General features: G+C 35.6%; 2 protein-coding genes across 2 annotated transcripts; both read left to right on the top strand.

The window, feature by feature from the left end:
- Positions 1 to 261: 261 nt before the first annotated feature.
- Positions 262 to 12,294, top strand: LOC146170477 (uncharacterized). The gene is made up of 16 exons (XM_083388713.1): positions 262 to 338; positions 995 to 1,059; positions 2,090 to 2,202; positions 2,444 to 2,581; positions 3,010 to 3,208; positions 3,829 to 3,946; positions 4,502 to 4,636; positions 5,575 to 5,697; positions 6,098 to 6,338; positions 6,781 to 6,945; positions 7,518 to 7,674; positions 8,486 to 8,706; positions 9,860 to 9,947; positions 10,211 to 10,293; positions 11,243 to 11,321; positions 12,116 to 12,294. Exons 1-16 carry the CDS (start codon positions 262 to 264, stop codon positions 12,292 to 12,294), a joined length of 2,181 nt encoding a protein of 726 aa, XP_083244839.1.
- Positions 12,295 to 15,537: 3,243 nt separating this feature from the next.
- On the top strand, positions 15,538 to 21,101 carry LOC146170476 (N-acetylneuraminate lyase-like). The gene is made up of 8 exons (XM_083389251.1): positions 15,538 to 15,599; positions 16,185 to 16,255; positions 16,463 to 16,550; positions 17,668 to 17,725; positions 18,238 to 18,406; positions 18,958 to 19,103; positions 20,247 to 20,418; positions 20,947 to 21,101. The coding sequence occupies exons 1-8, from the start codon at positions 15,538 to 15,540 to the stop codon at positions 21,099 to 21,101; spliced, it is 921 nt and encodes a 306-aa protein (XP_083245377.1).
- The last annotated feature ends 6,392 nt before the right edge of the window (positions 21,102 to 27,493 follow it).

Raw genomic sequence — 27,493 nt, 5'->3', positions numbered from 1 at the left:
AGTACCACAGAGGTGATGCGACATTGTATATAGAAACTATTAACAGTATATTCAATAAGCTGTTCATTGTTGCAAGCAATGTCAAATAACTGTTATGACGACGACAATGCACATTGTTTACCGAGAACTTTCGCACAATGCTATATTTATAGTTCGAAATGCTTTTAGTAAATTTATCTTAACATTCGTGTTCATGTACTATTTTAACTAATTATGCTTCTCAGGAGGACGACTGGTTAAGTTTTTGTCGCAGGATATAATATGAAGCCCGAAGTACTGACAGGCCCGCTACCCAGTCAGTTTTTGCCGCCAGTTCGACTGGACAACTGCACTAAAAAGTAAGTTTAACCAAAAAAAGTGGGCACTGGTCTAGAATCCTACCACAATTAGTAAATCAACGCACAATATTTGGGTTAGGGTGCGAGTTGGCGTTTGGGCTCTGTGGGTGGGAAGTATTATTATATTCATTATTTAATAATAATACTTGACCCAACCGAACCCAAACGCTAAAACGCACCCTAACCCCAATAATGTGCATTGTGGTAGGATTGTAGACCAGCGCCAAAAAGTGTTTCAAAACACCGGTATTGTCTCAAAATAACGCTGCGTACGATGCTTACCATCAATGAAAAACAACCATTTAACTTAATCCGTAAAAGATCGTACACTACACTCACTACAGCCTATAAGAATGTGTTTCAGTGTACTCACTGAAGGCTAGTTGTTTTTCCAGCCTGTCTTGCTTGCATCATTAATCGACAGATTCAGTGATTCTGCGATGTCTTTGGTGTACTAAAACTTAAAATTCAGCACTATGGCCCTACCATTAGAAACATTTTATTCTCTCTCCGGCAAATTTCAACAAGAAAAAGTTAATAAAATTTGCATTTTAAATATGAATAATATTTATTAAATGGCAGTTTTTATTATACCAAGACAATATCGGCAAACTGTATTTTGCAGGGAATTAAATCTGACAAACTGTATTTTGCAGGGATATTTTAGAATACTTTGAGAACTCGTACAGTTTGGATGAGTGGCTCTTTACTTCAATAAAAGGTGAGAAATACGAGAAATACACAGCAATGTTACCCAACTAACTGCTCGCTGCCCCAAAAGTTTGATACAGACAAGTTATATCTTTAAAAAGACGGCTGAATATTTACGATTTGGCGAAGTTTTTGAAACAAAAATTAATTTATATTGGCCGTGTTACAAATTCAGAGGGCGTTAAGACAAGGCTTAAAACGGATATTGTAATATTAACCATGTAACTATCGCAAAACACAAATTTGTTCCAATTCTATGTGGCATTATTTTAACATGTTTATTCATTCGGTTAGTCGTGAGTAAATGTTGGGCTTTAGTATTTAAACCAGTGGTCCTTAACCTTCCCCTGTGGACAATTACAAGGAGTAACTGTGACATTGATGTGAAGCACTATCCCTAAACGTTTAATTACAATAAAGCCTTCGTCATTTGTTCATTTACCGAAAATTTACGCATCGCTTCGAACAACAATCAGTCACTTTAAAAAAAAAAAAAAAACTCTAAAAAAAAAGTCTTACACCTTGCTGATTGGTTGTTGTGCGAAACTGTTCTCAAGCTCTTAATTACTCATTGTTCTCAGCATTATTGCACACCACAAACACAAACAACATTAATATAAGGAATATCATACTGGAGATATCAGATACTTCACTTCATTGCGGTACCGATGCTCATATTTGACAAAAAGCGTCGCGATCTGACCCTATACCAAATGACGTCATTATCAAGCTAAAACTAGCAAAGTGTATGAAATAAAAACGTTCAAAGGTATTTTCCGAGTTTTTATGCCGAATATTTCTTCGCGTTAAGGAGTCCAGTTGTTAACCTACTTCTTTTGATTAATTGAGATGTTAAGTTGGAAATCGCCGCGTTTGAATCGCAAATCATTAATTAAATGCTTTTTTTAATGTGGTATCAGTTCGGCACCGATAAGATCCTAGTATCGGACGATTACCGATATTAACATTTGGTATCGGGTATCGGCTCCGACTCTTTGTCAGCCATCCCTAGTTTTAACCGACAAGATCTTTTTATTTAGATGAAAGCTACTTCTACATGATCCCCGACAAACTGCGACTGCCACTGATCTTCTATTATGGACACACAGCAGCTGTCTACGTCAACAAGCTTATACTTGGCCGAATGCTAAAGGTTGTAAATAAAAAAATATCTTCTCTGGTTATTGTAATTTTCAGCTCTTGAGATCCAACAATTTTTTTTAATTCTTTACAAAAAATTTCTAAAAAATACTAAAATTTAAACCAGAAATAAATTTAAAAGCTTCTTTACAGAAAAGCAAATGATCGATTAATATCCTGAACATCAATATCATTACACAATGTTTATAACATTTTCTTGTTTGACGATATTGATGAACTTACTTAATTGTCAGGAGCGGGTTGATCAAAAGATGGAGACGGTCCTTGAAACGGGGGTGGACGAGATGGCTTGGGACGACCCCTCCTGCTACAGACTGGGGGGTTCGATCACGTGGCCATCTCTCAGTGACGTCAGAGAGTACAGGAGGAAGGTGGGCGACATCTAGCGGTGTAATCAATAGATTGAAATTTACATCAGAAACGAACGTTTTTTTTTTCGAGTGCCTCTCTTAGAAAAAATCTTCAGGCGAATATAACTTATCAGCCTTGAAAATAAGAAATGTTGTGCGGACTCCTTTATACCATCTCACGGACCCAAGTTTGAAAATGAATGGTGTAGTGGAAATAAGTTCACCATTAACTGCTGCTTTAATAGCTGAGTCAACACTTAGAAGCTCCCAATGTTAATCACAACCAACCCTGAAAGGCCAAAGGCAGGGGCGGATCTAGGATTTTGCTGTAGGGGCAGTGCCAGTCCCCTCAGGTCTATCTCTGGTCACAAACGTAAAAGTATATTAAACCCTGCCCTATGTACAAGCAGGGAAACCTCTTCTTCTTCATCTTCTTGATGTTGCTCCAGGTGCGTAATGTTGTGCGCTCCTTGATCCTCACCTCCGACCTTGATCTCCCAGTGGACCAGGGGAGTCGTTGGTGGTCTCTATGGATGGGGATCGAGCATCAGAGGGTCCATATGGAGACCTCATCAGTCCTCATCCGACAACTCCCCCTACACATGCTGGAAAACCCCCTCGGCTGGGTCAACGCACCCCTTACTTCCGGTAAGTTGAATTGATGAAGTCAAGTCGGCCATATGACGTCACCAAATCATTAAATTAGTGATGTCATTAGGGTATTACATCATGACGTCATTAGGGTATTAAATCAAATGGATGACGTCATTAAGTTATTACTTCGAATGGGTGACGTCATTAAGTTATTACTTCGAATGGATGACGTCATTAAGTTATTACTGCGAATGGATGACGTCATTAGGGTATTACTTCGAATGGATGGCGTCATTAAGTTATTACTTCGAATGGGTGACGTCATTAAGTTATTAGGTCGAATGGATTACGTCATTAAGTTATTACTTCGAATTGATGACGTCAACAAAGCAATAAAACAAGTGTATGACGTCAGATGGTTTAAATTTTGAGGTAATATGAGTTTCGTCTAGCGTCAGTGACGTCATGTTGAGTGGTATACAACCGGGATTACGAGGTTTATGGGAATCTTTATTTTTGTGATATTCGCTTAATTGCTAAACCTCTTGACGCAAATATTTGTGCATGAATAGAGTGCAATAAATCAAAACATGCAAAATACTACCTACTTCTGTATAGGCTAACTCCTACCTCGTGCCAGTATGCCCCAAATATTGTTGCTGTGTTTTTAACAGGCGCCCCTGTGATGTCAAACCCACTCTTACCCCAGGAAGGTGGGTTGGTGAACATTGGGAAGGACCCCAACTTACCAGTCTGGGGTTGGGACAACGCATATGGAAGTTTGACGATGAAGTGAGTTCAGGGCCTACATGTAGTTTGTAGTTTGGTTCTCAATCGGCGAATCCTTGAAAAAACTAAATTAAAAACGCTTTTTTAAAATAATAAATACAAGTTAGCAAATCAAGGGGTTATTTTATATCGAAATCGTAAAAATACATTTTTAATTCTGTACAAATATCCAGTTATAGGAGTAAAAGTTTGGCAACCTAAAAATTCTAGACAACTTTCATTAATCAAAATAAAATCTGTACTTTTTTGCAATTTGTGTTTACTTGCTGATTTCGGGCTTTGTTCAAAGTAAAAATAATAAAGAAGGAAATGTTTAGACAAAGCAATCGAAGTTTCTACAAGCTTTTCAGTCAACCAGAAAAACAAAATACGTTCAATTAAAATAAAAACTAAAAATAAATCAGAAAAACACACACAAAAAAAAATCTAGAAAAAAAACAAAATTCAAGAAAAAAACAAAATTCAGGAAAAAACAAAATTCAGGAGAAAAACAAACAATTTCCGCGCCAACAGAACTCACATGAACAAATCAAACCAAACATTTGTATATTTGTCCAGAGTCCCCGACTTCGAAGCTTCCAAATACCTGACAAGCAACAGAGAGATGCTTGAGTTCGTTGAAGCTGTAGGTTACAACCAGCAATGCTACTGGAGCGAGGAGGGCTGGCACTGGAAGGAATACTGCAAGGCAAGGTACGTCAACATGACGTCACAAGGTAACACGTGGTACATTACGTCACGAAAGAAAACGACTGGCTTTCGGAAAAGCGTGTCGTTAGCAAGCAAGGGTAATATTTTGAACTAGAGCGATTGGAGGACAGTAGAAACAACATTCCAGCTAAAATACAAAACTAAACTGCTTTCCTTGCTACGTGTGAGCTGCAAAAATCTCCATCGGTCACAAATATTCCGCACATTACAACCGACTTTATTCGCCACTTGACGAAAGCGGCTCTGTGAGTCTTAACTCCTTAACTGCTGAATTCTTTTTCGCTAAATCTCAAGTTTTGATCGGGTGATGCTTCATGACTTCTTCTGCAATAGTCTTAGAAGATAGACAAAATGTTTCTCTGGCAAAGTTATTTCTCTTGAATTTTTATACAAGTTCCCCAAGTTTGAAAATTTATTCAATATCTACGAATATTAAAAAACACAAAATAACAACTTCGAGTTACTTTTATTTCTGCCAAGTTAAGTTTCATACTAGGTGTGTTTGTTACGTCATTGGCATTTACCCTTGTTTGGGTTAAGGCTAGGTAATGGGTGGGGTTAAAATTTGGGATAAAAGTGCATTTTTTTTGAGAGTTAAGTAAATCTCAAGTCGGGTTCGGTAAGGTTGCCTTTGTTTCATTCTAACGGGTTTATTTTATTCTAACAAAATAAATAATTAATTACGTAAAAGAAAATAAGACATTGGTTTATTTTAGTTTCCCTGTATTTCAGTAATTCGATAAAACATGTGCAATGAAAAGGCATTTTTAAACTGGTAATAATTAAATTAGTGTGTGGCGACTCTTTACATATCTAACGGGTTATTTCAAAGTTGATATTATTTCAATTTTAGTCACAATACTTGAGTCGATTCATACTTGCAGTTATGCTACTAGAATATTCTGCTTGTTACGTCATAGGCATCCGATGTTCTGGATTTGCGACAAGAATTGTCCATCGCGCGGCGCAGGTACGGTAGCAAACATGTCGCAATGCTCGGGGAGGGAGAATGGACCAAGTAATGACGTCACTGCAGGATACTTGTAAGTGAATAATTTATCTGTTCATTTAATGAATATCAAGAAAAATACAGTTCCTCAGTGAGTTTTTAAAATTTAAGTTGAACTTTTTAAATTTCATAAAATCGTTTAGACCATGTCCAACAAGCGGCACGCGACCAAATAAAAAATGGCACGTTCCCCTAAAATTACTTAATTTGTTATTCAGCCAATTGTTAGACAAATACCTAATTTTTTATACAGTAAATTGCCATTGTTTATTCACAATATAAAACATCGCGGCAACCACGACAACTAACGAAATTATATCTAATACTATAACATTATATTGTAGTGTAGGCTTTCAAAAATCGTTTGGACTAAAAAGGGTAAATTAAAACATAATATCTATAAAACTAAAAATCCTAACCTGAAATCTCTTCAGATTGCGTCTAATGTTCTCCGCCGTGGGTTTGCCCTTGGACTTTCCTGTAGAGGTCAACCATCACGAGGCTCGCGCCTTTTGCGCATGGAAGGGGAACCACCTGAGGTTGTGCACTGAGGCGGAACATTCACTCATCCGTGACCTTCCCCAGTTTATGTCACAACAACCTTCCACTGATCCGATATATTCGACCGACGCCAGTTCAAAGATCAACTTCAACCTGAAGTTTGGATCTTCCACTGTAAGTGAACAGGATTTCGGGTTTAAATTTATTATTGTATTTTTTAGTTTGTTTAACCCAACAAACAAACAACATATATATATTAGAGACGGGTTCTGTGATGTCACTTGAAACATTTTTTTCTACAAACAGCAACTTATTTCTAAATTACATGTTCAAAGGGTTGTAAAGAAAAAAAAAATCCATTTTTATTCGGGGTAGTTTATTAATATTACAAAATGCAAAAACTTTTTGTACACAGTTAGTAACTTAGAAAATGCAAACTTAAAATAAAAAATGTATAAAAATCATAAAAAAAATCCTTTTTTGCAAATAGTATCACGTTCTAACAGCAGATAATACATATTTATATATTTTTTCGATGAACATATTTTTTATATCTTTTTTCGAAAATAAACAATACAAACTTTTTTTTTATAAAAGCGATTGAATTTCCCGACAGCCAGTTGATTTCTATCCTCCATCTTTGAGCGGATTTCACGATACAATGGGAAACGTTTGGCAGTGGCTGGAGGATCACTTCACACCGCTGCCGGGATTTAAATCACACGAACTTTACAGCGATTTCTCGACCAACGCGTTCGACGGGGATCACGCTATGATGGCGGTAAGCTGCAACTATATCGAGTTGTGAGAAGAATATCAAAGTCAATATAGAAATAGGTATCATTTTGAACTTTTCGAATATATCTTAGGATTATGGCTGGAGGTTGTAGTAAAACGTAGAATGAAGATTAAAGCCCATACTGAAGTTGGTAGAATTTTGTGTACAATTGAATAAATCTTTATATATTTTAAAAACGTTCAAAATGCTTCTGTATGAGCTTTGGTAAGAAAGTAGAGATTCTGTGATCACATATATATTTGAACATATTTCCAGGATTTCCTTATGTTTTTCTCGCTTACAAAACGTTCAGTGACGAAAGTTGGCAAGCTTCGCTGTTATACTGACGCTTAGAACTTGGGTGGCCGCGTAAAAAAGGTTGAGAAAAACTGTGTTACGACATCCAACAGCAAGTAACACTTTAAGGCAGTGGTTGCCAACCGGGATGCCGCGGCGCCCAGGGATGTTTCTATTCTCAAGGGTGCCGAGAGATATTTGAGAATCTTTAAGAATCTCATTATTGTTTAATTATAGAAAGTTTTAAAAAAGTGATCTGAGAAACTTGTTATTTCCAGGGCGGCAGCTGGATATCGAGCGGCACCAGTGCGTCACGATTCTACCGGGTCGGGTTCCGGCGCCACTTCATGCAGCACGCTGGGTTCCGAGTGTGCCGCTCGCTAGGTGGCGCCACAACCATCAAGGTGGCCAGGATTAGCAAGGAGACGGGAAAAGGTAAAAAGTACAGTTTGAGGGTTAAAATTGGGAGTTATTATATAGATATAATATTGTGGTGTCGGATCGGCACCGATACCAACCTAGTATCGGACGACTAACGATACTACCACATGGTATCGCCTATTTCTTTCAAACACAATATTTTAGGCAAAAGATTCGTATTGACGTCTTTATTATGGTCTAACAAGTAGAATTGAAAAAAATAAATCGTACTCAAGCACTATTTTAAGGCGGTTGCCAATGTTTATAGTTATCCAGCCCTTCTTGAAAAGCTTGGTTTATTAAAGTGCTTCCCAAAAATTGGGTTCTCAAATGTGCTGTTAGATTTATTGTATTTGGGAAATAAAACAAACTTTCGTATGTATGAAAAATAGGACTCAAATGTATACTGTTTGTTAACCTTGGTGTTTTATTTTATTTCAACACTGCTCCTAGTGGCGCGCTTTGCCTAGAGCATGTACGTGTCTCGTTTAAACGTGTCTCATTTGCCCTTCATTTGTGACGCGCCTGTGTTAGTGGTAACATCTGCTCTGTTGCGGTGTAAATTAAGTTTGATATTTGTTCTGTGTTTATTGTTATTAGTGTTGATAACTTTGTGTGATTCATTCGAATTAAGGAACTAAGGTTTTGTAACCATCGTTGTGTTTATTGTTTGTAAACTGATAAAGACTTCAGTGGACATCAACTTTCACTATTTATTACTTAAGTGCTAAACAATAAAATGTATACCTTCTTGCCGTAGCAAGAGTGATTGCGTCTTCTGTTACAAAACCAGCGCTTCATCCCTTATTTCCACATCTTCTTCCAGGAGATTTTGCTCCTACTCTTCCTCCTCTCTGCGCTCCCATTGTCCTCTCTCCTCCCGGAGACGCCCACGAGGAGCTGAAGAGGGTCATCCACCAGGAGATCTCCTCCACCGAGATCTACTCCAGGATCGTGTCCCTGGCTGATGCGGATGTTGTGCGGAGGACTTTGGTGGTTGGATGCGGAAGCGGAAGACTCGCGATGCAACTCTCAAAACATTGTGAGGTAATAATAACAAACGAGTACATAAAGTATTTATCGATGTCCGATTTAATCGGATCGCAGCCGATACCGGACATTAGTATCGGTACTTGCCCGATAATGCGGAAAGACTCGCGGTGCAACTTATAAGACATTGTGAGGCAATAATAAGAAACGAGGTCTGGATGGAATGTTGTCTAGGTTTTCTTTGATGGATGTCCGATAATATCGGTTTGAAACCGATACCCGATACCATGTGTTAGTATCGCTTATCGTCCGATACTAAGGTCGTATCGCTGTTTATTCGATACACAGTAACTATTAAAATTTTAGTTGTGATTTGCAATCAAACGCAACGATTCTGACTTGATATGTAAATTTATCGAAAAATAAAAACCACTGAAGGTAACCGCTTCTTAACGCTTTTGTCCTATATTAAAAAATATGTTCAAGTGTTTCAAATTTATCTATTTTGCTTATTTGCGAATTGTTATGACGTCAGTTTGAATCGTATCGCGATACTTTTTGTCCCGTATATCGGTATCGGATTAATTGCCAGGTATCGGAAAACCCTGATTTCTTGATAAGCACAAAGATTTAAGATTTCCGTCAACAGCGACAACAAAATAATCACATTAGATCATCGGCGCCAATTGTCAGTGAATTATAAAACTTTTAAAACCAAGAATCAAGCGTCTTTTTTCGTACATTTGTCATATAGATTGAAAACCATGAGTTTTATATTTTTAACGGCAAGATTCTGAATCGTCTAAATGAAAACACCTTGAGATTTTGTCAACTCTTATGGTCCTTTGGAACTGTAAACTGTATTATTGAACTGTAGTAGGGTTTTTTTTAACATAGATTTGTGTCCAAACAAAAGTGAAATCCCGTTACACCTTTTCAAAATATTACGTAAGTTCATAAATATGCTGTTGCTACTAGGCATAGCATATTTAAAATAGGTTCTTCTGGCTGGCATCTATTTCTTCAACCAACGTTTCGGCTAACTATACGGCAAGCCTTCGTCAGGGACAAATCTTTGTGTGTCAGTCCCTGATGAAGGCTTGCCGTATAGTTAGCCGAAACGTTGGTTGAAGAAATATATGACAGACAAACTTATTTTAAATATTACGTAAGTTGGTTTATGTATGTATTAACACTTTGTTGTGTGAAGGTGGTTGGATGTGACACTTCAGCTCAGTGCATTGAACTCGCAAATAAGTTGAAGAATCTTGGATGTTGGGGTTTAACCGCTTCTGATGGTGGGTTGCAATCTCACCATATGCCGTTTTGGCAGATTTTTGCATGAATAATGAAAACCTGAGCGTGTTGCTCGGTGGATTGTCCTGACTTGATATTAGGACTCCTACTTCTGCAAACAAGTATATTTTAGTTTTTTATTAGCCACAAATGCTTCCTATTTCTGTATGGGCTTTAATATTCTTTCTACGTTTAATTACCTCAAGCATTATGCTCCGAAATTGGCGTAAAAGCAAGGAGTTTTACATGTTTTTGCTCGTTTCAGCTGAGAACGGCTTCTCTGAAAACAAAACGGAAAATATTGAGGATTTCGCTGAAGCCAATCCGGAAAACATTTCATTCAAACAGGTTTGTGTACACACAGATCTACATTGACACACACGCACAGACAAACATACTCCTTGGGAAGATCCTAATGCACCTAGATATTCATCCATCATTACATTCTTTGCAATTACCGTATTAAAAAGCATCTAGATTTAAATGTTTTATTTTATATTTTACCATGGCATATTTCTAACTATAAATTGCAGGTATATATATATATTTATATAATTGTAATATGGTTGTGCCGTTGACTAATTTTAATTATGGCGTCACCAAAAATTAACCCATGCGCAATTTAATGGGATTGTACGACAAGATATCGGTCACGGTACGATAATATCGAACACCAAACAAAAATCATAGATCCTCGTGCGGCATCGCTGCCAAATTATTTGTTTATTACAGAAACGTTTTATGATACAACGTAGATATTATTGTAACGTGGCCGATATCTTGTCGCAAAATCGGTACAAAACTAATTTTTTGAAGGTGTCAATAAAGAGCCCAACAAAAATATATATTTGTAGGAAAATAGTTGTTCAACAAATCCATAATCTGATCCTGATGTTACATTATTTTTAAATTATCAGTAATAGAGTTGTTCGTCTATTTCAGGTGTAGCCAACTTATGTTTGATTGCAATCGACTGAAATAGTTTTAGAGTCTCTCGATCAACTGGTTCTTTACCAAAAAGCTCAAGAGCACTTTTATTAAACATTTTGAGCATTAATTGCCTTCCAAGCCAGCGATGGAGGTTAATTTGTTACGTCAAAGAACGCTTTTTTAGGCTTGTGCAGACAACAACTGGTCATTTTAATGTTCCGCTTGTGTGCAACAGCTAGTGTAATGACGTAACACATATTCAACGCGATCGACCAGGTGAAATGTGGCGATCGACGTGTTGGCCACCGCTTTACTTAAAACCTCACAAGTTGATTAAACACCGATTTTTCTTGTTGTTCGTTTCCAGCTGAGCTGGCTTCCATGCGAGCTGGTGAACTTTGACCTCATCGTGAACCTTAACCTCGACCGGTGCGCCAACCCGAAAGGTGAGATAAGCATGACTCAGCAGTATACGATACTTAACATATTATTCCGATACCCGATATTTTTGACAAAACGTATCGCGATACGATACCAAATGACGTCATCACTACGCACAAACAATACAAATTAATCGAATTAAAAAGTTTAATTTAAAAGGGTCAATTCGAAAACTTTAAAGGTATTTTTTTTCATGATTATTAGGTCACGTCGAAACTATAACGTGACATCTGTAAAAATGTAGTGTTTTATTAACAAGACTTATTATGCAAGCGAAAATCTAGCCTGTGAATTTAATCGGTTCCAACTGATTAGGTAAATAATACTGTACCATAAAATTATTGGACCTTGCATTGTCAAATTGGTAAAAACAGGATTTAGTATATTTTAGACTGCTCGAGTCCTGAGTCTTACGTGCGCATGCGCACTAGCAAGAAACTGTAAATGTTAAAGATGAAATAGCACATGGTGGAATATATTTCGATCATGGTTGTAAGGTACAACACCACTATGAGCCGCTGAATATCCACATTATGTTTGTTGCGTAAATGAGTGAAATGGAGTCTAAGCCAAACTAGGGACTTTACTTCATCTATCGACTTTTTCAAACGAACTTGGCATTCTTCTTGCAAAGAATCAATTTTTAAACCTGGCCAGATCCGACCGGTTTCATTTTTTTTCCTTAACTCGCGACATATTCCCAAATTTATCCTAAAACCTGTCTATACCTGTTTATTAACTAAATGTTTTTCGGGTACAAAACTAGGCTAAATTTTTATGAATTTCTCGTCACCCCTAGCCTGGTTGAATCGTATGGACGAACTGGTCGGCCAAACTAAGCAGGGAAAGTGTGTGGTTGTCTCACAAAAGTACAAAGCACAGCAAATCAAGGATGACTTCGACATCAACCTGAGCCTTGTGAGCTCACAACAAGTCGGTCACGCTTCGTTGACTGTCTGGGCGTCCCAGGATTATTAAATGTTGGACGCAAAAACACGAACATTGTTGAAATGACGAGATGTTTTACTTTTTGTGTTTTTATATCAAAACAGTGTTTCTCAATCAGTGGGTGACGGCCCAAAATTGTGTCACGGTTTAATTCGCTTGTGTCGGCGACTAAGTTAACAGGGTTAGATTTATTGAGATTGTTCTGAGCAGGATTTAAAAAAAATGATAAAAATATTAGATAAACAACATGAAGACGAGGCTCAAATTAATTTTGAACTTAATGTTTTGAAAAGGTACAATGGAGTAATTGGGTCGGCAAAGCCTCGTTGCACTTGCGCTTGGTATTTCGGTGGCCACCAAATAAAGGTTGAGGAACACTGGATTAGTTGATTTGTTTAAACCTGATTATTTACTTCGGGAATCCGAAATACTTTTTACCGATTTGTGTTTATTCCATCAATCAACATGTACAAAGTGTAGGTTTAATTTTTTTACTAAGTATTAAAAAAATAGTTCCATATATTTAACCGGCTCGAGGCATATTCCCTTAATAAAAACAAAGTACAATTGAAAGGTTGTGTAATTCAATTTAAAACTATTGCTTTAAGAAGTTTTAAACTCTACAAAAATTTAATAAAACTCAGCATAGTTTTTACGGCGATAGTTGTTTATATTTCCTCCTTTTAACGATAATCAGATTAATAAAGTCAGACACAACACCCACCGTGTGATCGTTAACCCCAACAGTTGTCCGGCATTTAAAAAAATATATGATGAACCCTGATTTAGGGAAATGCTATTATAGAAAACACAACGATGAAATGTCTTTGGTCGTATGGAATGAGGTAAATTTCGAAATAATTTCGACTTTTAAAGTTCAATTTAATGATTTGGCTTGACGATAAGAATGACTTGGACTGGGAATGTGTGATTTTTAAAGTGACTAACAGCACTTTGTATTTTACGATGAGTAAGAACTTTCAATGAAGCATCAATGTTTGAGTAAACACTAATTAACTCGAAAAATCCGATATTTCTAATTTATTGCGATACCAAATGACGTCATTAAGTGTGACGAAACAACCAAGTGAAATCAAAACGTTAAAATCAAATATTTTAAAGATGTTAAGGGAAAACCTGCTTAACTGTTACAAGCGAGGTTTCCATCAACTGTAAGATCATACTTTTTAGCTTTTAATAGTGTCGCGTGTATTTGCTTAAAGCGTTGCCAAAATGAATTAAACGATTATTTGGATCGGCTCACTTGTATTAAAACATAGCTTAAGTTTTAAAATACCGATATCCTCTAGTATCGGACGAGAACCGATACCACCACAGTATCGAAAGAGCACCGATATAACTAGGGGTGGGGCGTCCGATAGTGGCAGTATCGGTTCTCGTCCGATAGCGGTAGTATCGGTTCTCGCCCGATACTAGAGGATATCTCGGTATTTTTTTGTTCGACAATTGTTTTACACAGGACTTTGAACCATGATTTAACGCAGTGATTGAATCTTGAAATTAAACGACACAAATAACAGGAGGTTCACACAGTAGATGTCACTAAACCTCTTAACAATAAAGAAAATTGTGGCAAAATAAGCTGGAAAAATGACCTGAGCGTTTTATTCTCATTTATTAGGCCTTGATGAGCAGAGTGATGACGTCATTTTGTATCGAATCGCGATAATTTTTGTCCAAAATATCGAGTATCGGTAAATGCCCGTCCTACTTTGACCAACACGCGCTCATACAAGATCGGGATTAAGAATATGAGCTGAAAACAAGATGAAATTGTTAAGTATTAGTTGCTTGTGAGGCTTGAAGGTTGTGTTTAAAGTTGTTAGTTCATTAAGGCTATGATATCAGCTATTGAACACATTAGTATTACAGAGCTCTGTCGTTGCAAATGAAAGTTTATATAACTGGCACTTTTAGTTTTAGCAAATTGGTTGATTTCGACATCCATTTTCCCAAGGTTGGGCGTTGATGACCGATTATCGGTTCCGATCCGACATTATCGGACGTTCGGATCTGGAGAATTTACCATGACTTACCCAAACTTAGGTTTGTTGAATATTATTGCCCCATACTTTGCTATCGCGTTATCACTTTGCAAAAAGTTAACAGTTAGGAAAATGCAAATATTGGCATTTAATGCAGGTCAATTATTAACTTCCGGCCAACCGCGCGTTAATGTTAAAGATTGCAGAGCGTCGGGCAAATGTGAAGTCATTTGCAACAGCTTGCTGTCTGTAACGAAAGACTGGTGCAGCTGCAGAGATCGGCATTTACAGCAGTTATTCTAAAACTGTTATTTTTATGAGAGATTGTCAAGTGTGCTGCTTAACTTTTTTTATTTGGGAAAATAACATTAGGCGCTGGTCTAGAATCCTACAAACCCCGGTTTATATTGCTAACAAATTTTAATAAAAAAATTACAATATTTTTGGTATTTAAACAATTTTAGAAGAGGGTGCGAGAATTGGTTGGTGATTTGAAAGGGGTGCAGCAAGCAAAAAAGGTTAGGAACCACCGGTTTAGAGGTTGTAGTAAGACGAATCGGTCAACCAGTTAAATTTACTCTGAACAAAGAATAAAAATCACAGTAATAAAATATTAAGGACACCAATAGCAACATTAGTTTATCTAGTCTGACAACTTCCAAGGTTAGTTATAGAGAAATGCAGCAGTATATTTCAGCCGTTGGTATTTTTGAGTTTGGAGCATAATGGTTGGAGGTTGTGGTAAGACGTAATGAGAATATCAAATCCCATACAGAAGTAGGTTGCATTTTAAAAGAAATTCAATCAACATTATTCGTCAGAAAACTGACAAAATTACGATATTTAGTTATTGTCTGCTATATAGAAACTTTCAAGTTATTTTTGTGAAATATGCGCCGTGAATAGTTTTTGATTTTTTTCTGTGCTGCAAGCGAAAAAGTTGAGAACCACTGTTTTGAAGTAATATGAAAATAAATGGAAATTATACGACTTTAAAGTTATTTTTCTTTTAAAACACAAACAACGACTATTTACACAAAAAAAACTTCAACAAAAAAATGATACATAATTGTGTATGAGCTTTTATATTCTTACTACGTATGTTCAAGTAAAGATACAAACACATATGTGTTTAACAACTGCGATGAATATCGGTGGACCATGTCCAAGTAGGCTTAACTTTGAAGAGTCAAATGCAACGCGAGTGCAAAATAAACAAAGTGCTTTGTCCCGGTATTTTAGCAGCGTTTGTAAAACACCTGTAAAAATGAAGCGACTGAACATCCAGGGGTTAATCGTGGCCCCATTCACCCCCATGCACGACAATGGGTAAGTGTGACGTAACTAACAGAAGTAAATTTTGTTTTGTGAGCATGAATTTTTAAAGCTCGATTAGCAGAGAATAACAAACATTTCGTGAAACAGCATTAGCATATTAATTAATATAAAATTTTAACAAAATATGATAAAAGACGCATTATTTTCAAATAGCTTTTACTTTTTCGATTGGGTAAGAAGCAAACTTACTTCGAAAATCATTTTAAAGAAAAAAATCAAAAAATCAATTGAATTAACGGCACTTGAGACACTGATCTTAAACTACTTGGCCTGATATAATTGTCTTGACATTTTTTGACAACTCGTCTAAATTCCTGTTTTGTACGCGTGAAATAGTTTTTCCACTTTTTATGTCCTCTGTAAAGTTTTTGCTTTTTGCGTTTCAATTTAAACTGTTGAAATATATATTTTTTTATTCAAATTACTTGACTTGCAATCAGCACATTTTTTTACCTGGGGGCTTGATTTGTTATTTATTGAAAATGACTTGACTCTGACTTTAGTCATTTTAAATTGATTTGTTTACAACAGTACAAATAACATTATGACGTCACCTTGCGTGTTGTTTCGTCACAGAGAGGTGAATCTCGAGCTCGTCGGGAAGTACGTTGATACGTTGGTGGATCAAGGAGTGAAAAATGCGTTTGGTGAGTCACAAGATGCTCAATTATACATTATCCACCTAGCGGACATCTATAGCTGAGTGTTGTACCGCAAAGTGTCGCTGTTGTGTTGAATTGTATATAGGAGATGCTTAACCTTAGCAATGATGCCATTTGGTTTTGGAATAACGTGCAAAGAAGCATCGGACATCTAAATACATTATTCATATCAAGGATGTATTTTAATTTCAGTAAACGGAACTACGGGTGAGGGGATGAGTCTTACACTGGATGAGAGGAAGCAACTTGCCGAAAAGTGGATCCAATGTGGAAAGGAAAAGTAAAAACATTTATCAACATTTGGTTTAAACCAGTAGTTCCGTAATATACCTATTATCACCCTGTTACGTGTTTATCAACACTTAAACACCCATATTAATTAATTGCCATAAGCCATATCTTAGAGTTCATTAAGTGATTTTACGATGTGATAAATGGGGTTTTAGATTACGCGTTTCAGCTTTCGTTTACCAAATATTTTCTTCAGTTACATAATATCATATTTGATGATGCAAAGTTTTCCGTATTGTTGTGTGTAAAATTCCTGAGTTTTCCTGCTTTAGTTCGCCTCGTTTCAAACTTGACAGTATGACGTTTCAGCTGCCTAAAGATCTTGATTAATAAAATCAGCACGGGTTTAATAATATTGCGCATGTGTTAATTTTATATTTACTATTGCGAAAATACATCGATGTTTTCGAAAATTTGCTGCTATCAGGTTTGATTCATTAGTTAGCGCTCAACTATAGGTAAATTTCAGCAGAATTGTATGAAAAAAAAACACCAAAATATATGTTAAACTAACTTTGAAAATTAGGCAATGTTGGAAGTAAAAGTAAAAAAAATTATCAACATTTAGTTTAAACCAGTAGTTCTAAGGTACACCTACCAAAAAATCGTTACAGCTTACAGGTGTCAGGTGGACAGCCTAAAGGCCGTTGTAATGAACGTGAAGCGAAAAAGGTCGAGTAGATCGACATCATCTTAATAAAGACGTTTAGATACGAACTTGTTTCATCTTCAGTTAGTGTGGCTGAAATCTATTAAACCCCATTCATAAGCTGGAACGCAATTCTTACCATTTGGAGGATTGACAATTTGTACTAACTTAGCACAGGTTTTATTATTATTGCGCTTGTCGTAAGTTATATTGACTATTGACAAAAATAAATCGATGATTTCGATTTGCTGCTGTTTGTTTTTTGGCGCTGGTCTAGAATCCCACCCCATTTTCTCCAGGGGGTTTATATTGCCAACAATATTTGGGTTAAAGTTAGCGTTTAGCGTTCGGGCTGGTTAAGTATTTTTTTTATTTTAAGGCAATTTAATAAAGTTACTTGGGTTTTGTTGTGCTTTTACGCGGTACAGACTTTTAATCAATGATTGTTGCGTCATAGACTGGACAACGTCATCATCCACGTTGGATCGGCGAGCTTGGCAGATTCCGCCAATCTGGTGAGTCACTTTTGTAACGAAAAAAACATTTCAGGTCACACTTTGAGCAAAATGGAAAGGAAGCTTGTAAATAAAAAATGACATTTGTAAAATTAAATCTTGTGACACCAACTGAATAAAAATTTGTGACAAAATAAAATCCGGGCCATTTTATAATCCCGGAAGTGAAGTAGAAGACTCAGCTTTAAGTTTAACAAAAATATAATAAGAAATGTCCGACACTTGACGTTTTATCCCGATATCGATACTTTGATAAAAAAAAAAAAATTATCGCGGTCCGATATGTTGCTACTCAAGTATACTATACTGCTACTCCACATTGAATATCGGACGATCCGATATTATCGGGCGCCCCTACAAGGAACGTTTTGATAGTTGGGTAATATTTGAAGCTACTTTTTTTTTTTTTTTTTTTTTTCGTTTTGGTCTTCGGGCTTTTGTCGGAAACCGCCTATTGACTTTGTATATCTGAAATTGCCTTCAAACGTGACCTTGACTTGACCTTGTTGCAGGCCAAGCATGCTGCGTCATCAGGTGCTGACGCAATCGCCCTGCTCCCCCCTTTCTACCACAAACCCCCCTCGATAGATCTTCTGGTGGAACACATGGCTGGGGTTGCAAGGGAAGCCCCTAACACGCCACTGCTCTACTACCACATTCCACAGATGACCGGGGTTGACTGTAAGTGTCCGATAGAGTTTAACCGATACTTAAGAAAAAAAGTATCGCGATTCAAAGCGATACTAATGGCGTAGCTACTCTGCTTAAACGAGCAAAATGTATGTATACATTCGAAGGTTTTTTAAGGTTATTAGGCCAAACTTTGCTTTAGTTCTAAGGATTAGTTACTTCCAGTCGTCAAGCTACTACTCCGTCAACTTTAAGTCCAGTCATTGACATACGTTAACCATTGAAATAAAAAACTTGCCCGTCTTTGAGCAAATCGTTTTAGGTGAAAATATTGAACTAAATTACTCATGTTTTAGTAGAAAATATATAATGATTACATGCAGGCTAATTCAACCAAAGTAATTTAACACAATGACTCAAGTCCAAGTCAAGTCATTTGTCCAAAAAACTTAAGTAAAACAAGTCACTTAAAAAGTGACTTTTATGCACTAAAACCAAGTCATTGATTTCACAATCCGCTCTCAACTTGACTTGGTTTCATTCTATTGTTTAGTGTTTAAATTATCGTAAGAAAATCGTCATAAAAACGTTTTTTCACTTAGTTTCGATGCCCGACTTACTCGGCGAGGCGATGCGTCGAATCCCCTCTTTCGCTGGAATAAAATTCACCGACTTCAACTTATTCGACTTCGCTCGTTGTGTGGATAAGTACGGCGACCAACTTGCCCTCTGCTACGGGAAAGACGAGGTTGGTGTTGTCATGATTTACCCTAAATATGATAGATAGATAATCAGGTGGCACTGTATAAAGACAAATTGTATTGAATTCTCGAAAAGCTTTCGCACAACCCATCATCAGGTCAAACTATAAATGAAGACAATTAAAAATCATGTAAAAGCACAAACGCGAGTAAAGGGTGATAGGAATGGTGACGTTTAACACAGTGGTTTCCAACCAGTGGGTCGCGGGGCTATTTCAGGTGGGTCACGAAATATTTCTAAATTTGAGTTGATCGGGAAATTATTGCATTATCCTTACGTAACATTTATGCAACAATAGCACAAATACGTAACAATTAGATGTGTTGTGTCGCATTAACTATTTCAGTACGTACGCTGGTAGCAAAGAATCAGGTTTTATGCTTTTTTTGTTTGGTCATAACTCATTGTGGGTCGCACAGTAAAACTTACATTAAAAGCAGGTTGACAACTGAAAAAGGCTAGGAAGCATTGGTCTCGCAAAAACGCAAAAACAATTATAACGGGAGGTCTGCGCTTCAAAGTACGCTGGGCGTAAAAGTAGTGTGTTATGAGGCGTAATGTTACATAAAACCCATATCCTAATTGGGCCCAACATTGATGGCATCTAACTTTCTAACTATACTCTGTTCAACAGTGAACAAATACGGCTATATACCTAAATGTACTGAAGTTGTTTTAAATCAGGGGCCACGGGTCAAGTAATCCGGCCCGCGGAATATTTCCACTTGCAATTTAAAAATTAACTTTGATGAAATTTTAAACTGTACGGCAATTTATTAGGACTCACTACAGTTTTCATTACTTAGTTTTTTTCATATTTTCTTCATATAACGTTAATCATGTAAGAAAAGTGCGACACAAGACTTTATTTTAGGGCTGCAATTGTAAATCCCAACAATTATTCGGCACTTCATGGAAAATATTTAGTGACTTTCACTACTGTTAGATGGATCAACTTTTTCCCCAAGTATTTGGTACTTCTGTATAAAATGATGCCTATACTTCTGTATGAGTTTTGATATTCATTCTACGTCTTACTAAACCTCCAGCCATTATCTTAAGATTTATTCGAAACCTTCAAAATGCAACTTACTTCTGTATGGACTTTGACTCTTAATTTTTCGCGCAGCAATTATTCCCTGCTTTGGTGCTTGGAGCAGACGCTGGTGTAGGAAGCACTTACAACTACGCTGGAAGAATATACAGCAGAATCATCCAAGCGTGTCGCTCACGTGACTTCGAGGCGGCAAAACAGCTGCAGTTCCAGTCACAACGATTCATTGCTATTTTGTTCAAACACGGTAAAACAGGGAGTTTTCTAGTTCTTAAACTGAAACAAAGTATTAAATTCCCACTTTTACTTATCCCAACACTTTAGGATGTGAACTAATAAATTCATATTTTTATTTAATTATAAGGTTTTGGACCATTTACTATAAAATTTTCAATTATGGCAATAATATGTCAGTTTTAAATAATTGGTAGTTTGATGCTTGCTCTATTTTATTATTTACAAAATGGCTAAGTTTTAAAAAGAGAGTGTTTGCTGTTTCATACGGTCATAAGCAAGTCGGCACTGAACTTATTATTTCTACAACACGATAATAATAATTGCGAAAAGGTTTCCTCAGTGAAAAAACAAACATAGAATAAGGCCTTAAAAACAATTGATGTTAGATTCGAAAACTACGTATTTTTTTCGGGAACATAATTGTTAAAATTATTAAGTGATTTAGTGGTGAAAACAAGCTAAATATTAAACGCTTAAAGCTTTACTTTAGGATTTGTCAAAATTTAACTAAACAATGGCGAAATATTCTTTCTTTTAGGTTTTAGCATGGGGCTCCACAAGGCTTTGATGGAAAGAGTTACGGGAATACCCGTGGGAAAGCCCCGTTTACCCCTAGCCCCAACAACAGATGTTGCTAAACAAGCGCTCTTCAAAGATCTCAAAGAAATTGGATTTTTCGACTTTATTAAATAAATATTTGAAAATTTTGACACAAAACGTTGTCCTTTGCCTAACTCGTTTTAGTGTATATTTATTTCATGGCAAACCATTTTTCAAGTTAATTAAAGATTGCTTTCAAGATTTGTGAATTTAAACGCTTTAAATTTAGGCTTATTCGACTTATTTATCACAGCCAGATACGCGTGAATTAGCAAAAGTTTGCCTCAGGGGCGCCCGCAGAAAATTGAACGAAAATTGCCAGCGTCAAAAATTGTTTACTGAACAGTGACTGTAGATAAAAAAAAACATTTGTGGACAAAAATCTGTCTGATTCGATTTTGACAAAACCAGGGAGGGGGATAATGTGTTTGGGGATGTTGATATAAGGATAGTACAGTAAAATTATGTGATGGGCTTTAAACAGCTTGTCAAAATACGTTAAAATTTTGCACAAAACGACTTGCAATGCCATTTTTTTGCTTATTGAGGCTTTAAGTTGCAGATGCGTTTATTGCGGTACAATGGACATATTGCAAAGAGGGTATAAATCGGAAGAAACACAAACGTGGCCTTGACCAAATGTTAATCGGTATGTTTTAGATTAGTGGTTTTCGTTTTTTTATATTTCTTCCTTACAAGCCCAGAATTGGATGCGCCAATTATATCAACCAGCTAGTTGTAGCAAGGAAAAAAAAATAATTTAATTTTGCAATTTGTCTACATTATTTTTCAGAAGAGGTAAAAATATCCCAACAATATTTCGCCGTAAAACCCCCTTCTCAAAAATTTAGAGTGCGCTTTATCTGACAAACATTTTATTTTACCAACCAATAATTTTAATATATGTTGTAAAACGAAAACAACTGCAATATTATATTAACGGTACCACACATAAAAAAGGTTTTATGAGCGGACGTTACAAAAATATTTTTATATACCACAATTCAGCATTTACATTTAATTTACCGAAGGGACTCTAAAAAACATTCGTGCATCAAAAATGGATCGTTCTCCATTGGATGGACAGAGGTATTACTCATTATTACGAAACTATGAAAAAAACTGTAAAATGTAATTCCTCTCCAAGGAATAATTTATCAGGAGGGTCTGATGTTGGTCACTATAGTCATATTTACAAAATATTTAATTATTTTAATGTAAACCCTGAGAGCTACACCCTGTATAGCGCACACATCACTTAATAGTAGTGATGTAACCTACAACATTGAACAATTTTAAATATTTAAATTTATCAGATTTATTAAGCGGTACTAATACTTTATGATAGGTCGTGACATTTAGAAAACCATGGATAGAAACAGTCAAGAAATGATTACGTTTTCCTTTTATTTATCTGCTGTTTTTGGCTTAAACCTAATTCAGGAGATATCATATACTTTTTGGGGTAGTATTTTTGCCCATTAAAGTTGAATATACTTTGGTAAAATTTTGATCACGTGGCTTTAACACGTGTCTTTGTTTACTAACAAACACGCTTGAATACGTACATATATTCCCCGCAATAAAGATAGTTTATGCCGGTGTTGTTACACGCAAATATGTATCAGACGTGAAATATATCACTAAATTGACATTTTCATCAATAAGGTGTTAAACAACTTTAAATAGTTCAAAAAAATTAATTTATTATAAGAAATTTAGTTAATATTTTTTAAAGAATTTTTAATTTTTTGTTAAAGTAGTTCATTTTAACAACAAACTAACATTGGAGTGTCAACTTAAGGTTATATTTCGTCATTGAAAGTCAGTTAAATTGCCGTAAAGAGCCGATTACATGTTGATTTAGAATAAATTGTGTACGGTTTCTATGCTGACCGTTGTAATGGCGGTTTCGCGCAATCGATAAATCTCCAATAGCGACAGCGCTCAATTACTTAGGTCTGTTGTTCGAAAAAACAGTAGCGTCCCAAATCCGCCATTTTGTTTGTTTTAATGATGTTTGTTAATCGTTTAATTTAGTGCTTTCAAACATGCAATAAATTAATTTAAGATCAGAAACGCGTTCAGGCTTGCTTTATGGAGTCCAGTTTTGCTTTAGATCTGCATAGCGCGCGATTTTATCGCTTTATTTGCTTTTGAAAAGGCGTGAGTTATTGATGCTTGGATTCGCTGGCCGCGTCAAGTTTTGTTGACATAGTTCGCAGTTTGCGAGATTAAGTTACAGTTTAAAAAAGCCGACTTTTCCCGCGCAGAAATGCAATTAATTTAAATTGCACTGTTTATTAACTAACAAGTCGTTTTTTCACATATGTTTGGTTTGTTTTATAATAATTGCCTGATTTTCAAAATTTGTGAGAAAAACGAAAGTTGTGCGTTTTATTTTTTATTTTTGAACTTACGAAGCTTTTAGGATAATAAGGTTTCAAATGTTTATTTTTGGCTAAATATATTCATATGTAAGTAATAGATTGTAAACATGTAGTATAGCTAATTAGAAATGTTTAGAAAGTGGAGTATGAATTTGTACACACATTTTCAATTATTTCAGATGTCAGCCTACAGTTGTAAATCAAAAAGTAGAACAAACTTGCAGAAGTTCCTAATATAACCTTCCCGGTTATGACCAGAACTATAATGTTTGGCTCTCCTGAAAAAACACCACATCAAAAATGGTTGATTTTTTGTATTTTATTAAAATTTGGCAGAAAACCCATTTATTTATTCTTTCTTAAACGTGAAATGCAGACTAGACTGCATTCTGTTTCAGGTGTACATCCATTATTTTTTTGAGCAAATGGTGTGCACAACTAAAATAGTAAATTTGAAATCTAAATATTTTGATCTGCACCTGATTTGGTAAATTGCAAATCTATATATCGGAAAAAATTGAGTTGTGGCTAGCCTGCATTTCATTGCAGTTGCACACCCAAATTGTTTTAAAGAAATTTATGTGTGCATTTAAATAAGTATATTGACACTTATATTTTGAAAAAAGTTGTGGTAGGGTTTTTAACCTCGAGTGTTTAAAACACACACTTGCAAACCTGCACACTTAAACATTTGGCGCTGCACTTCCAAGAGCTTGGCATGAAATGCAGACTGTGGTGCCATAATAGTTTGTTATTTTAAAAAACCTGTATTTTTTAGATAAGTTGATATTATATAATGCACAAAAGGTACCTGTAGAAGAGTGGATTATTTATCGATCTTGCAACTTATATTTTGGATTTATGTTTGAACTACTTTTCTTTCGTATTGGAAATATATTGATAAGAACAAGTCAATGGTGAGTATTTTAATCAGTTTGTACTTTGTATATTATCATATTGATTGCTGACCTCTAAATGCCAGTTCGTCTACTTTAATTTAACAAAATCTAAAAATTTTCATGCTTGTGGATTTCTGCATTATAAATTAAACTTTGGGCGCTGGCCACAACGCACTTTATCTTGGTTAGGGTGCGGGTTAGCGTTTTGGGTTCGGTTGGGTAAAGTATTATTATTAAATAATAAATATAATGATACTTGACCCACCCACACCCAAACGCTAACTTGCACCCTAACCCAAATATTCTGCATTGATTTAATAAATTGTGGTAGGATTCTAGACCAGCACCAAACTTTGCTGTGTGCAATGTTTACAATTGTTATTGTTTAACACAAACCTTCATACAACTTCTAATTTGTGTCCGCCACTGTATTAACTTACTGTAAAATTGTGTTTTTACTTAAAAGACACACTGATATCTACAAAGATATGTTTATTATCTACCAAAACTTTTTCGAAAAATTAAATAATTTCTGTAGCACATAACTCACAAATTTTCAATTGTGCTGACAGAAGGTAATCTATATGTATAAAGGTATTACAAGCCTTCTAAAGTTTTTTTTTTACCTTAACTGTTTTTAACTTTTAATTGTAAAAGTATATATTCCTAAAAAGTGCTAAAAATTCTGTATATATTTATAGATATTTTGATTTCAAAACATCTTAGAAGAAACAGCAAAGATATCACAAAAAAGTAAGTATACAAAGTACATAAACCATCTTTTTATTAGGCAATGAATGTTCCATTTATTTTATTGTCATAATTCATAAACCAAAGCTAGCAGTTGAACAACAAAAACATGAAGAACACACGTTATTTGAAAGATTTATATTTAAATTCTGCCACTACAAAACATACCACTGATTGACCATATTCATTATATGTCAATCAACATAATTTGCAACCATTGTAGTTCTATTTTTGGAAGACACCTTTGCATATATGGAAACTTCATCAAAGTATAAATCTTAAAAACAAACAGATTGTTTGACACGATGGTAACCAGTTCTCTGTAAAATTGAAGATAATTCTTTATTTTTATTTAGTCAGTCTTTTATATGCATCTTTGCTAGGTCCAACAATTCTCACACCTCTTACAAATACAGTAGGTTATGTGCCACTAGGGTGTGCAACAGCACTGTAGTGTCAGTCTGCACACACTTTATTGACACAAGCATAACTTAACATGGGCAGAGGTGCTGCATGGAAACTGCAGCATGTTTTATCACATGGTTGTGAAATTCTTCCCTCTGTCTATCTTGTGGCTGCTGATTTATTTGATGTTTCAGGGTTTTGAGACTGATTCTAGCTTTAGGCTAGTGATTCAAAGAAGTTAGTTTTAGTTACTACTGGCCAGTTTGTTGATATATTTGTACAATTTTACCGGTCTAATGTTGAAAATTAATATGGAGATATTGCAAACGTTCAAAATGCTGCCACTTCTGTATGGCTTTGATATTCCTTCTATATATTATCAACCTAAATTGTGAAAAATTAGCATATGTTATTTGCCAACACCAACGACCACTCTTGTATATTGTAATGTACAGTTGTATGTATGTGGTAAACAACTGTGTTGGTTGTGATTGACAGTGCTTTATAAGTTGAACAAGGTACACAACTTCACACAAACAACTATGGCTGAAATACAAACTTGCATTTATCAGCCATCATACACATTAGAAAATATTTTCTGGACTATTTAGATTTTGGAAGCTGTTTAAAACTGTATTCTGCTATTTGAGAAATGCTTACCAAATCATTGTTTAAATGTTTGTGAAATATGTGAATACCTATAAGAAGGGTGAATTAATAGGCACTAGCAGATGGCTTATATAGAGAGTGTATATATGTTATTTAGTCCAGCTTGTAAGTCACACAGAATACAGTTGTAACACAAGTACACAAACTAGATCTTGTAAATATTTCCTGTTTTAATGCACAAACAAAAAATAAAATGATGGTATAAACAGCTCAATCTGCTGTATGTATCACCTCATAAATATTTAATGCCCATGGTTTTAATTTAATTCCAACTTCTGTGCAAACCAGGCCAATGGTTAGCTCGGTTCTAGCTCTTCTATGTTGACTCATAAACTACAAATCTGTCACATTCTTGGCTCTTTAATGTGCCACATACAAAGCTTGACCTTTGTACCACAGCTAACTGCTCTACAGAGTTATAAATGGCTTAGCACAGGGTAACTTATGGCAGCCAGCACTTGTTGGTCTCTTGCATGTTGTGCATCAGTGGGAGTCATACGACCTTTGATCAATGATTCATTGCTGCATTGGTGGAATAACAGCAGGATATCTTTGTTTATCAGCTGCTACATAGCTCTGTTTACAAGCTAAGCATGCCAAACAGTTAGTTGAGTCTGTTGGTTACATTGGTTTGTTGTACTTATTAGACAGGTGAAATGGTTAATTAATTGTGGTAGTATTCTATGGTTGGTTGGTTGGTTGGGTTAGTGTTAATGTCCTTTTTTACATTTGGTGTTGGTTATTATTAGTAAATATGGTCGGAATTTGTCAATACATATTTAGAAGTAAATCATAAGCGCATTGTTAAGTTAATGGTAAGGTTTGATTTTTAGTAATTTTATCTGCTTTAAAGTTTGGTGGTGAACTGTAATTAGTTTGGGTTTCCAAAGCTCAAATCAGGTTATAGCAAAACGTAATAAGAATATCAAATCCAATACAGAAGTAGGAAGCATTTTGAACGTTTCAAATAAAAATTTATTCATTTTCAACATGATGTGACATGAACATGATGTTGAAATGAATAAAGAGGTATTCGAAACTTTCAAAATGCTACCTACTTCTGTATGGGCTTTGATATTCTTATTACGTCTTACTACAACCTCCAACCATTGTGCTCCAAAGGTTATAGCAACATTTACCGTTTCACTGACCATTTAACAACTGCAATTAAGCCGATTTTCAAGCAACAAAACACAGATAGATCAGATCTCATTTGGCGTAAATATACAATTAGAAATTGAACAATGCTTTCATTTTAGTGTTGAAATACACTTTGCACAATATACCAAAGGTTTCATATATATATAGTAGGTACAGAACTTTTTTAAACCTTTCATTTACAAAGCAGTGAGTGTCAAACTAGTTATAGCAG

Source organism: Ascidiella aspersa, chromosome 1 (assembly GCF_963924565.1).
Source record: "Ascidiella aspersa chromosome 1, kaAscAspe10.2, whole genome shotgun sequence".
NCBI classification, from domain to species: Eukaryota; Metazoa; Chordata; class Ascidiacea; order Phlebobranchia; family Ascidiidae; genus Ascidiella; species Ascidiella aspersa.
This window is presented reverse-complemented; position numbering and strand designations above follow the sequence as displayed.